The following is a 14901-nucleotide window of genomic DNA, read 5'->3' as shown; positions in this document are numbered from 1 at the left end:
TTCTCATATTGAATAGGCTTCAACACAATATATACTTTATTATTTTTTAATCTTGTTGTTCTTACAATTAAGGATTAACCACAGAATCAAACAATGGTGAAAATTTTTAAATATTGCTGCTCTATCTTATAATATATTTGAATGTATAATGTTACAGACAGAAAATTAAGGAACTAAATAGTACAATGAACGAGTGCATACAACTAAAAGAAACCCGATAATGAAAATTTTTAGAAAGGAGATAAAGGATTATTTTTTTTTACCTATACAGTGAGAATATACTCGAATACCAAAAAATAATAATAATAATAATAATAAATAAATTACAGAAAATTACTAATTCATGCCGAAAATCTCTTAGTAAGCGGATATGGTGCAAGTTAAATCTGTCAGTGCGGCGCAAAAGTTTGGAAAAGGAGCTCCAAACTTCTGCTCCGCACTAACATATACCTTTGGCATAAGCGATGTCTATGTCATCTGATAGTGATTAGAAATTAATTAGACCGTTTCCAGAAAGATCTCGGTTTTTTTTTTCAAAACAAGACATAAATATAACTAAACTGTAAGAAGCAAAGACTGTCATCTTAAAGCTAAATATATAAATTATCTGTAAATGGATGTGTTGCTTGTGTATGTCTTTGTGTTCTGAAGAAAAACGCAAAAAAACTTTTCAATTGGACTTTGCATTAACTTAGTCAAATCTGCTCCTTTATCTCAATTCGAACATGGTAGGCCAACAACAACAACGTTTTTAAATTTGGATTTAGGCTATCCGTGCTACTATCAGAACAAAACATAAAAACCAACACAAGAACGAAGCACATGAACCGATGGCATTTCCAAATCTGACCAAACTCATCAAGAGAGCCACAGTGACACAGAATTTTACTGCACGCATCACTATTAGACTGCAGTACATCCTCATCGGCATTTATAATCCATTTTATAAACATTAAAGTCATAAAAGTCACCAGACCATCGTTGCCCGAAGCCACTAAAGTGTGATATGATCTTTGAATCTTCGAAGCATTCCTGAAACACCCACCTACATTCGAAGCATAATGGATGGTGTAGAATTCATTTAAGCAATCGAAATCTGTGTTTTGGAAAGCTCGTAAAGATTATGCGTGTCGCGAAGCGTGAAATATTTCAAAGTTCTGCATATATTTTGGAAATATATAAAGATTTTTTTGAAGAAGAAAAGTATGTTTGGTAGATTACGAGACTTAATGACTTCTCAGAAAGGAATTTCATTAAAAAAAAATACAAGTTTTAATGTGCTAAATAATTTCTCTTACTGCCTTAAATGAATACCTTGATTGTATTTTGGAAAAAAAGGAAAGTAATAGTGTTGTCTATCAAGAGAGGCAGGAATAATCAGTGCAAGGAAGGATATTCGAATTTGAAATACTCTGTTTTGATAAAATGAGGAATTTTACTTCGGCGTGAAACATATTAATGGCTAGAATTAAAATAATTCTTAAACAGAGCAATGTAAAAAAGAAAGGAAGAAACGTCTAGATGTTTTTTAAACGTCATTGCTCAGTGGTATGTGTATCAGAATATGGGACCTAAAAAATAAATGATAGTGTATAACTAAGTTTCTAAAACTATAGTAAATGCGCACCGAAGGTGTATTACATTATTTATGGTGGTACAATATTTACTGGAAAGGTTCTTTTAATGTTCAAAATGAAAGCAAAGAGGCACCTCCTATAACATTTTATTTTATAGTATTTTTGATGAATACACATATATTTGGTGCACATGATGATATATATACATTTTTTGATTTTATGGTATAAAATTTGAAAATTTGAAAACTTCTGATGTATAATGCAGACATAATTCAGTCTTTGTCCTTATCATTCGCATAGTAGCTCAATCTCTTTTCATGAGACTAAATTGTGGAAAAAAATCTTAGGAAGAAATAATTATTTTTGCTAGATACATCTTTTTTTGCTTCGTTTCGCTTTCATATGTTCTAAAATACATAAAATATTCATTCCTTATCTTTATTTTCCCCTTCAGTGTATTGTAAAGAGATATTTTAATTTTAATCAACCATTGTATCTGGTAAGAACCCTTCACAATTACTTCATTTTTTGAAAAAATCTTGTTATGTATTATTAGAAGCATTTATTAGGAGATTTATATTTTATTAGAAGGCTTGTCTTTTTGTATATTCCTTAGAAGATAAAATTATCTAGTCTCATAACTTTTTAAATGAACAAACTCAAAGGTAGAAATAATACTAATATCATTTATATCTTTAACATCAGAAAAGCTATAAGTAAAAACCTTTTAAGGCAAAATTTATGCATTAATTTTAACGGAAGAAATTTCAAATCGTTTTATGAATTCGATATAGTAATAAGAAAATCAAATTTTTATTTAAACGAAAGTAAAAAAAAAATATTTTATCGATAAAGAAATATTTTTACACCAACCAAAGGTGTTAAACGAATCTAAAAGATCATTTCATGGTCTTTTTTTGTAATACAAGGGAATTCAGCAAATTTAATTAATATAATATACATCAAATTCTAAACAAGATAATGGTGAAAGACATATTAATTTCTTTATCCGAATTTTCTTCATTATTCAGGTTACTCAGAATTCTCATAAGCATGCAAAATGTGTTGACAAGCTCCATGATTAAAAATGAAACTCTTTACGAACAAGATATTAACCAGACAAGCTTAGTAACCAGATTTTTTGAAATGTATAAGTGTTCATGATTTAAATTCTGTTTGAAATAATTTTAAGTGGCTATTAAAGTCTTTAATGCGTTTTGGTGATCAATATTGACCTCTTTGTTTACCAAAATACATATATCTCTAAAATAGTTTCATTGTATGGCTTACAATTTAAAAAAAATGTTTTATCTTTATGCTACTTGTGATGAGTTCTCTTCTATCAAAATGTCTGCCCATCAAGGTAGAATTATTTTGGAACTGTTCAATATATACGATGTTGAATCTCTAAAATTATCTTATTCTACTAATAGTGACCCTCTTTAGCCGGATTATTTTAAAAATCAGAATAATATCGCATTATTTTTCTTAGATTCCATTTCTCTTCACCATTACTCTGTCTCTATTCCGAATAATTGCGAGCATACTATAACTCTAAAGAAGCAAATGGCACAAGTGGCAAATGTACATCCAGTAAACGCAGACTCTTCTCTATATATTACGCCAGCAGTATTTATGCTTCAATTCTAAAAGTAATAAAGAATAAGTTATCTCCTATGTGTATTTTGTCTCTCTCCATGTTGAAAAGATCATTCGACCCGGATCTATTAGATTTGGCATACATTTAATTTAGAGAACAGAAATATTCACCTTGGTTCAAATTTAAAAAAATTCGGTTGGGATTTTATCTAAAAATTAAGCTAAATGTTAATGAATTTCCGCCGTAGCTATCGAAAGTACTCCAGAATAAAATTATTTCTTCGCAATATAGATCATTCCTAATAAGCTGATATCCTGATATCGCTTCCTAATAAGCTGATATCCTGATATCGCTTCCTAATAAGCGAGGTAATAAAAATTCAAATTGTGCTTCCTTATTGAGTAGGTTTCTATTTTACGTATTCTTTTAATAACATTTTTGAATTATAAGTTAATAAGTAATTATGAACATTTAAACTTGGAGGCAAGCAATGATGAAAATTTTTTAATCTTTTTTACTTTTTTTTCAGAAACGAAATTAGATTTATAAATATGTATTAGTGCTTTTTTTAACTTGAAGTTTTGGTTTCTTATTGTAGTTCTCTGTCTTTTTTTGTCAATTCAGAAACATTTTATCAAAAAACATTTCACAATACAAAATGTTTCAGGGTAGAAGGATTCGACATTCCATCCTTAAATTTTTAATGAGCGCGTTCTGATTCATCAATAAAGTTATTGAATTAGCTAAATTTAAATTATTTCTCATTTTTTCCAAAAAAGTCAAAGCTTAAATTTTAGATGAGATGATGAAAAATGAAGGAAACATATTGAATATAATCGTGTAAAGTTTCTAAAATAATACGCCCTACATATCTATCAAATTATGATATTTTTACTTGAAATTTTTAGCAACTGTTAATAGCGGGTCAAACTGGTGAATCAACTGCTCGCCAAAGACTACATACGGATTTATGCATTTTGTGACCTTAGGCAATGGTCTTTCTCTTAATGGTCAATTTAATTCCACATTCCAACACATTTTTAACATCTTAATGATTTAATTCAAGTAAATATTTTTTATTTTACGAAATTTATGAAAATGCATTAGCTTTTTTTTTTTTTATCTATTATCATTGGCGACTGCCAGGGTTAGGATTTCAATACAATATGATTGTAGCAGAAATTCGATTTTTATAAATACTATAATGACTAATTAAACTTAATTAATCACCTAACATCCTAATCAATTATACTTGATAAAGTATTAATATTAAACTAATATTTTATAATTCATTGAATGTATTTTTTCTCATAAATTTATCTGTTTAACTGCAAATAAAATAAAAAAAATTTTAATTCACCTGAGTGCTTTTCTCTCAGCCTAGTGGTCCTAGATAGTAGCCAAGTCGTAAATCAGCCACTATCAAATACGACTAATAATAAAAAAAAAAAAAAAAATAGAAGAGAAAACAAACAGGCAATTAGAAGGTAAGTGAACTGAACAGTTACGTTTTCAATAGCTATATGGTATAAGACAATTCTATGAGGAAGGTTTATGTCCAACAAGAGCAAAACTTTTAAAATAATACGACTTTAATGCCTCTTATAATTTGATGCTTAAAAATACTTTTTGAGGAAATCGTGATCATTAAATATATATATATATATATATATATATATATATATATATATATATATATATATATATATATATTAGCACTAATTCTGTATCTTTGAATAGCATCGAAACGTATTAATAACCCCTTATCATTTAAAGTGTGAAAAGTTCAGAATTAACAGATGCTTCGCAAAGCTATAAAATATTATTAAAAATTTCAATAACATTAATCGTTTTCATAAAAAATATATCTTTAAGAATACTTATCATAGATGCTCCCATTTCCATTCTCTATTGGAAAAGGGGGACTTATTTCAGTGTAAGTTGCAATATTTTTTTTTATTAACTGACTAATAATAGTATTTTTTTCTTCATAGAAAACAGGATGTTTTCATTGAAAATCGAATTTTTCGCCTGAGTCATTCAAACACCTTTCCCAGCACTTTATCTAAACTTAAAAAATCTCCATTTCTTTCCATTCTGTTGCTCAGAAGGCATGCGTATAGGTTAACGACAGATGATGTCATAACAAAGATGGTGACCTGACTATTTTTTTTACTATTAATTATTCAGCTTTCTCAAACAGAAGCTATTTATAGCTAGCTATCAAGTAAGAAAGACGATACAAACAGTTTGAGTTGGAAATGTATATTTTCGTATGGGAATGTTGATAACAAAAATAGATAGCCTATAATGAGATTCCATACTTTTAAAAAAGAATCATGTGCAATCTTTGCTAAAAATATTTGCATATAATCGTGAAATTTGTTCTTTTTACACGTTTTTCAATAATTTGTTGATTTGCCTCATGCTTTTTAAGATGGAACTTATAGATTTTAAATGACAGATATATACGATTTTTTTGAAAATATTTTAATTATATTAAGTTACAAACAATTCGATTTATTTTGACTCATTTTAATAATATCCTTTGTGAGAAGTCAATTAATTTAATTCAAATTAGAATACACTTCTTAGGGAAAGTTTAGCGCAATTTGTTATTTCATCAGAAAAATACGAAAAAAAAAATTCTTTTCAGTATTAGGTTTAAATATCTAATGTGTGCGATCTATTTAATTTAATAAATAAAAAATGTGTTCACATAGATTTTTTAAAAAATCAAATTACAGAGCTTTTTTTTTTTTTTTTCAAGAAACCAAAAATTATTTTCAAAAATAAATCCTAACGATATTTTAAATAATGGAGGGAAAAAAAATACCAATTTTTTTACATTTATAGATTTGTAAAAATTTATTAATTTAACATTATTTTCAAAAATAAATCCTAGTGATATTTTAATTATTGGAGGAAAAAAAATATCAATTTTTTTTACATTTATACATTTGTAAAAATTTATTAATTCTCGGTATTAAAGAATTATCAATTCTTTTCTTTATCGCCTTATTAAAAACTAGCCGACTTTGGCGACCAGCCGGTTCGCCAATCTTAATGTTCGTTAAAATTTTAATAATTAAATATTTTATGCAATTCCAACTTTAATAGATTCTTCAGCAAAATATTTTAAAACTTCAAACTTTTATAGTCATATAATTCACTCATAATATTATAAAGGCCTTCAGTCATAACGTGATATGTAGCTCTCTAATTTTCTGTTACCCCTCGTCGAATTTATGCTTTAAATTAAAGTGTAAAGGATTAATCTACAATTAATATAATAATATTTTTTACTGAAACAAAGCATTTTTTTTAATAATATGATTACTGATAATAGAGTCACTGAGCGTTTAAACTTTATGGGCACTAAAGAATATCTTTCTTAAGTTATGTAATATCTCAAGAATTTGTCAACAAAAATTTCTCAGATTCATCATGAACAGATCGATTCATTAACAATGTTTAATTTTAAATGCATCAAACACTAAGAAAATAAAATGAATCGTTTAAAATAATCGGTCTAAAACAGGTTTAAAAAGACTACTTAAAAAACGATGTACTTAAAACTATAAGCATATACAAAAAAATATATAACTAACATAAATATAATTTAATTACAAAAGCATGCAACTAACCTAAAAATAATTTAAATCATTGAAAACAGATTAAAAAACTACTTAAAAAACGATGTAAAAACTATAAGCATATACAAAAAATATATAACTAACATAAATACAATTTACTTACAAAAGCATGCAACTAACCTAAAAATAATTTAAATCATCCGTTGATAGTGGTTGTCATGACAACAATCAGAACAATGCGCATGCGCGAATTTTCTTCACCAGTTAGGTAACGCAAATGCGTGAATTTTTCTACGCCAGTTGGGGTAACGCTATGCAGATTATACATTTTTAATTTCCTTTATTCTGTGTTATTTTAATTCAAAAGTACTTCAGAATGAATCTGAAACATGGATTAATTAACAATGTTTCATTTTAAATGTATCAAACATTAAGAAAATAAACAGAATCGTTTGAAATAATCCGCCGAAAAATATTAACCCTAGCCTCATTACTGTTGGGAGAAAAAAAATACTGGAGCCTTACTCATTTGGCGGTGGGGAAAATGGAAGATTATTTTGGCGGAAAATTTGGCGGTGGGGAAAATGGAAGATTTTTTTGGCGGGAAAGTTAGTTTTTAATTAATAATTAAAATTTCTAAAAAAGGGACCCCAGGTGCACATTCCCGACCTCTAAGGTATACATGTACCAAATTTGATAGCTGTATGTCAAATGACCTGGCCTGTAGAGCGCCAACACACACACACACACACACACACACACACACATTGGGCTTTATTATAAGTATAGATATAGATAACCTTAAAAATCCTTTCTGTTTATTCTTCCAAAAATAAATAAATTAATTAAAAATAATGACAATAATATTTCACTTTAATTTAGCCAATTTCTTCAAATTCAAACGTCTTTCTTTTTTTCCTCCTGGAATTATATTTGTAGGGAAATTTTAAATTACTGATATTATTTCCTTCGTTAGAAATAAACAAATCGCTCAATAATCATGTTGTTTGTTCCATGGGAGTTTTTTTCTTTTTCAATAAAAAGATTTTATAAACCTCAAGATTCGGTTGTTTTCTATTTTTGATTTCATGTATCTATTTTATATATAAACTAAAAATTCTCAGAACCAGATTTATATAGAAGATTGGTACTTTCTTTCGCATGTTTTTATTAAAATCTAACATTCTATCTCGTCATTTATAGACTTATTTCATCCGTAAAACTATAGATATGGGTATTCTTATTCATTTTCATGCAACATGATTTGCTCTATGTTTGTAAAGACGGAACATAGTAATCCATTTTATTCTTACCTTCTGATTTGCTGAAGTATTAAAATTCTAGACTTGTACATTCTTTATGACAACAATCTATTCTAATATTTCCAGAATTTAGTTATTAGTTAATCACTTAATTTAATCATTTTTTTTTCAATACTAGTAATAAATATACTAGTATTGAACTATACTACATTAGTAATAAATTTAAAAGAAATTGATTCTAAGAACAATTATGTATTAAAGACTAAAAAGTAAAACAATAATTTAAAAACAAAATATTCTTTTTAGAAACTAAGGAATGTGTGTTTTAAAAATGCTGTTTAGATTAAATTTACTAGAGATTAATAGATTTCATTAAATTTACTAGAGGCTAATTTTTATTACATAAATATACAAGACTATATATACATTTTACGTTTTCTCATTTTTTACTGTTCAAATTCCCTATTACGTCATGTAGCAGAAATAATTTCATTTAAAATTAATTTTTTTAAACGTTTTTAATCAAAAATTCTTTTCGAAAGAAAAATTTTGAATAAATATGTGTGTAGTGTAGAAAAATTACTAAGATGTGATGCTTTGAAAAAAAAAGGGGATATTTGTAGGGAATGCGATTTTTTGAATCATTTCAGGGTTTTTTTTAAAAATATCTTTTAGTATATTCAATCAAGGAAATTTAAGAAAAAAAATTATATTAATAGCATTTTGGATTTAAAAATTAGTAGGTATGCTAACATATACTTGTTGACTAAAAAGATTCAAACGTCTTTGCAACTCACTCCTAACAAGCCAAGGAAGATCACAGACTATAACTTGGTTGCACTCTTAACTAACTCCGTTCAAACTAATGCAACGATGTGTGCAGCAACAACTAATTGCTTGATGTTGTCGGGTTGATTGCTAGAGGTTTTTCTCCGAACGGAAACACAATTGGGGATTAGTTTCCTCAGAAAATTCTCCAGACAACTATACTAAACTGTTCGTTTCATATCCCAAGACTATCACTTTTCGACGATTCTACATCACTAAGGGGTGAGATACGAAAATATGAGCGCATTTCCAGAATTCTTCGATCAAGATTTCCGCTTCATTAGATACTTTTTTGTTCAGTTTTTCTCCACGTATTGTGGTGTTTGTGTCAATTCACACCGTAATATATTATTTTATCTCAAAATTGCATATTATTTACTTATATGGCTACTTCAAATCGCAAGAAAACTTTCAGTATTCCAAGACTACCACTTTTCGATGATTCTACCTCGCTAAGGAATGAGATGCGAAAGGACGAACGCATTTCCGGAATTAGTCGATCTGAATTTCTGCTTTTCCGAGATACTTTTATTTTTCAGTTTTCTTTTACACGTGTCTGAATATTGTGTTATTTCTTACTGTAGTGTTTATTTTTACTAAAAATTTTGTATTTATTGCTTATATGGCCAGTTCAAGACGAAAAAAGGTTTTCAGCAGAAATACGAAAAATATTTTATATAATATCATAAAATGTGACCGAGATTTTCTGCTGCTATCAATTTCAAAATTTCATGAAAAATTCAATAACAAGAATGTGTTTTAAAATAAAATAATAATTATTATTTTGTAAAAAGAACAAATTATCAGATTTTAAGAACAGAAATCTCCCATTATTTATCATAATTTAATGCTTAGACTTCTTACATTAAATAAAAATTGCACATAAGTATTTCGTTGTGAATTAGTACTTTTGCCGACAATATTACAAATCATTTGCAGTTTTTACGCCTCCCAAGTTCGAGGGTAATCCAAATTCACTTTATTGTTAAATGTCCTTAAAAATCTCTTCATTTTATCATCCCTTTCACCCTTACTTTGATCAAATAAACACATCCTGAATACATGTGCAAAAGCTCGGAGAGTTCTGGAATCCGAGATGAAACAGTATATAAGGTCACTCAAAACAAATGCTCCTATTACAAAACAGTGACAGAAAAAAAAATGTGAAAATCATATTTCAAATGTTTTAAGGCCGTTTTGGTTAAAAGAAATTGTCGTGTTCCCGGTACAATAAGTTCATGGTTCATGATGCATTTGCATAGTTATGCTAGACCAAGAGGGATATAATAATATCGGGTCGATTGTGTTAAATACTCGATTCCCGTCTGTGGCTAAGAAGACGTTAACAAATAATGGGTTTGAATTTTTCTATGAAACTATTTTTATACATAAAAAATGTGTCGAAATCAGACTTCTATATTAATTATTATATCACCATCTATCACTTTCAATGAACAGAAATATTGTCGTGTGCCCACAGCACACGAATTTGGATAGTTGTTTCAGACCAAAAAGGATATGTCAGCGTCAGATTCATTGCGCAAAATACTCAATTCCTGTCTACGTCCAAAGCAGTAATAGCGGATTATCATTTTTCTACGAAGTTAAAATTTGTCAAAATCAGATTTCAGTTACACCCAGTTTGCTTTGTTCTACCTGGAACTAACTAAGTCCGATTTTGACAAACAGTCAATAGTGACAGTCTGACTGGATCAAAACTGTCACTTTCCCGTTATCACGAATCCAGGACTCAAGCATATGGAGGCATGTAAAATGGGAAAATCAACATCAAATTCATTGCATTAAAAAACTAGAATCCTGTCTATGGCAATTAAAGTATGTTATTGTTTCTTATGGCACTTGCCATGCACAAGCCCGCTGTTACAAAGAAGCGATTTAAGCCGGTGGGGGAGCGTCTCTTGTTTTTATAGTAGCGCTAACTAGGGCCAAGAGTACGACTTTGCTACTTATGCATCACTCATTCGCTTGCACAACCCCTTTTTACAGGAGGGCACATTCACACATCTCACAGATAGAACAACGGAAGAACAACCATGTCTAAACCAGATCACGGGGAGGACGCGCTACCCCTATGCCAGGACGCCGGCAATGAAAGCATAAATGGTGGATTTAGATTTTTCTACTTAGACATACTATCTAATGAAATGAAAAATCTTACTAAAAATGCTATGAACATTAGAAACTACTAAGAAAAAAGAAACTCCGGCTTGATACTTGAGTGATGATCCTTGTATGACTTCTAAAGGGGACATTAAACTCTATATCAAACCTAAACACGAGTACTGTATTACGGATACAAGCGATCCATCAACGACTGGAAAGTGATTAGTTAATGCAATCAGATTCATGACTTTACTCACGATTCTCCTCATCAGTCTATTTGGTACAGCTAGGTGCTGTAGCGATGGTTTTAAAATGGGTGTGTTTGGTTTCGGCTGCCGAACACAGTTCCAAGTATTTAGTTACGCCACTGAGAAATTTGCCGCACGGCAGACTTTTCCCACGCTTTGTGTGAGAGAAAAGATGCAACGGCCACCCCATGCGGGAGGGGGTCTAGGCGCATCTCTCAAAAAGATACCACTCACTCGAGAAAAGATTGCAACCACAAAACTGGCAACGCTTCGATAAATGAGAAAAGGAGTGACTGACACTTGTTGAGGAAGTGATGCGAATGATCTGACACCAAGAAGAAATGAAGAAAGTGACAACGACAGCCTCGGGTCATGTCTGACAAGATGATAAGGTAAAGACACCGGGCACCGGCTGAGACCAGTAACTTGAATCGGAACAGACAATGTGTTATTTTGTTTCCTAGTTTTAAAAATAGTTGAATCTTCTGATTGAGACATCTGAAGGTTGTATGAGTCAGAAAATTACGAGGAAATGAGAATAATTGGCTTAACTTTAAACATGAACTTGCTGCATCTTATTGTATTTTATTCCAATTAAGTTTGAAACCAACTGAATAGTTTTTTTTTTTAACTTTTAAAAATAACTAAAATGCTTATGATAATATTAAATGGCACTCAAAAAATTTTGTTTTTCTTTCTTTTGATAATTTATTGTCGAACAGTTAATGCTGAAAACAATAAAAGGCTATTAAGAACTCCTCAGATAATATTGATGCAGTGTTGGGAGAATAAATTTAGTAAGAAATTAAGAGGACAAATATATATATATATATATATATATATATATATATATATATATATATATATATATATATATATATATATATATATAATCTTCAGTAAAATAACCATGTAGAATCATAAATGAAAGAATTAACACTTTTTAACAATAACATAAGCGTCATGGTTATTAAAACTAAAACCAAGGGTATTAAAAACTCCTCAGTTTAAATAATATTGATGCAGAGTTGAAGAATAAATTTAGCAAGAAATTAAGAGGACACATATATATATATATATATATATATATATATATATTATTAAAACCAAAACCAAGAGTTCTATGCGAAAAGTAGATTTTTAATTCAGAAATTTAATATTAGGAAAATAATTTCTCCATTTAATTTCACATAAAAGTAATCTTTTTTGTTTATTCTGTTTAAAGTATATGATCTACTTATTAAAGATTCTTGAATTTAGTTTATAACAGTGATGAATAATACATTGATATAAAAGCATTAAATTGCTTTTCTACCATTTATTATTAGTTTGTGCTTTCATTTAAAAAGAGATATTTCTTCCCATGGGTCTCTCTTTATCCTAATTATTTCAGAAAAAAATTTATTTTCAAATACCACATAAATATTGTTTGAATACACAAGTTCTTATTAGATTTCCATTGTTTCAATATTAAATGCTGCAATATAAATCTTTGAAACAAACTGGCTTTTTGGTCCCTTAATAATAAATGGGAAAAAATAATTTCCGTAAAGTAAAGTATATCACAAAGTAAAGAGTAAAGAAAAGTATACCACAAAGAAATAGACATTGATTTTTGTAAAATATTTATTTAAAGAAGCCAAGTTACAATATATAAAAAACCCACATTCTAGTTCTCTTGTGAAGAACGTTACTTACAATATCGATCATACAAGCAATTCATTACAGAAAGTGTTGACTACAAGAACTACATCATAATACTGCATGGAAAATTCCCTACAGTTTGCTTTAACTAAATCGGTACAGAATATTTAGGAACTAAATACATAAACACAAGACACAAAATAATAAATTTCAAGCTGGGAAGTAATAACACATTGATAATAATCATCATTATCACTACAACATACTCTCAAGCATAATAACATGCATTACACATTTGATATAAAAAAAAGACAAGGTGTAAGAGCTTAAAAGTACGCAAAAAATGCTTTCATAATATAAATTGCAATGTAAGAAAAAAAAAAAAAACATACACACGTAACATTTTTTAAATTCAAATAAAAATGGCGAGTGGTCCAAAGTAAATAAAAAAAAAGCAGCTTTTTCGAAGTTACAAAAAGCAGATTCAACAAACAAAAGGCATTTCGGTTTGCTGAAGAGAAATATCACAAAAATTCACTGGTGGCTTTGACAAAAAGGAAATGTTCAAATAATTCGATTGGCATCTCAAAGGTACAGTTTCGGTTGTGATTGTATTTCACTTCAAACAAATCAATAAAATAATTGAATTCGAAATATTTCATAAAATTCGTGCAATAAAAAGATTGCAAAAATAGTAAAATAAATGGTCCAGCCATTTTTTAACAAAGACGGTTTATGATATTCAGCGGTTAGACGTTTTTTTTTAATACGGTTTCGAAGTTTTAAGATATTTACGACTGCAAACGATTATTTTATAAGTTTCAAAATATTTACAGCCGCAAACGATTATGGATTTCCTTAAAAAATATTTAAATTACAGCGATCTGATTTAAAGGAATACCTCGACAAAAAAATCGAACGTGTTTTCTACAAAATATGGAATATTCAGAAACAAAAATATTTCTCATAATGTAGAAAAAAGAAACAGAGAGAATAAAACAATATTCACCGGTCGTCACTTGCTCTCCCTTTTCTTATTTATTTAAAAAAATGTAAAATAAATCAAATACAAAACAAATCGACATACAAATAGGACAAAAGAACTAATACGGTTGATTCGTACAAAATTTGATCTCAAAAGCTAAACCAAAATTTTAAATAGATGGAATGCCATATATTTTGTTCCCTATACAATTAATCGTTTTTAATCGGAATTTATCAAATAAGATTTAGATTATTAAAAAATTTTTCAGTAAGTATACAGGTGCTTGGCAACAATGGACGTCAGTTAGTCAGAGGTTCGCAATGATTTCCATGTAATTCTTTATAAAAAATAATTAAAGAAGAAGGAGTATATGCTACTTCAAAATCTACACATTTTATAGTTTATCATAAACTACATATAAGCACAAATGTTTCAAACTCTGAACTACAATTTGTTCGATATGCAGATTTTGTTCTGCGATATAAGATGCGATCTGTGAAAGATTTTACTAAGAAAATCATTAAGAAAACATAAAAACTTTATACCGCAAGAGAAAAATTGAGATTTTTGAAATTTACATAACTTGAAACCTTTAAAGGAATATCTCCAGTCTAAAGTCACACCGAGAAAAATTTAGATTCATAAAAAATCTTGCAAATGAATTTTTCCTTGTTGCCACCAGAGCTTCTGTTATCTTCTGTTTATCCAATCAATGGAAGACATAGGAGAAGAAAAAAAAATTAATAAAAAAAACAAAGAGAGGATTTCTTTTTAGCAAAAATCCAAACTGCAATCATTTCCATCAGTCTTCTAGAAAATTCCGGATGATTTTCCACCAGGAGGGATGCGATTTCTTCTTACTTCGCCGTTCATTGGACTGTCGCCATTCATTGGAGAAGAATGGCCATTAGCTGTAAAAGAATAAAATTTAATAACAATGTAGGAAAATTTTATAGATATTTATTTTCCAATAATCATTTTTATATTTAGTCTTTGAAAGAAATATGAAACTCGTAGTTCTCTTGTGAAGAACGTTA

General features: G+C 28.7%; 1 protein-coding gene across 1 annotated transcript in view; it reads right to left on the bottom strand.

Annotated features, from left to right (window-relative positions):
• Positions 1-12843: 12843 nt before the first annotated feature.
• The window catches only part of LOC129963483 (microtubule-associated protein Jupiter-like), a 50993-nt gene continuing 48935 nt past the window's right edge, over positions 12844-14901 (bottom strand). The window contains exon 4 of the mRNA XM_056077893.1: positions 12844-14775. Within this exon, the coding sequence (XP_055933868.1) occupies positions 14675-14775 (101 nt within the window). The 3' untranslated portion in view covers positions 12844-14674. The remainder of the gene's footprint in view (positions 14776-14901) is intronic.

The sequence above is a fragment of the Argiope bruennichi genome, chromosome 3, assembly GCF_947563725.1.
Source record: "Argiope bruennichi chromosome 3, qqArgBrue1.1, whole genome shotgun sequence".
Taxonomy (NCBI): domain Eukaryota; kingdom Metazoa; phylum Arthropoda; class Arachnida; order Araneae; family Araneidae; genus Argiope; species Argiope bruennichi.
Note: the sequence above shows the minus strand (reverse complement) of the source record. Positions and strands in the feature narration are given on the sequence as shown.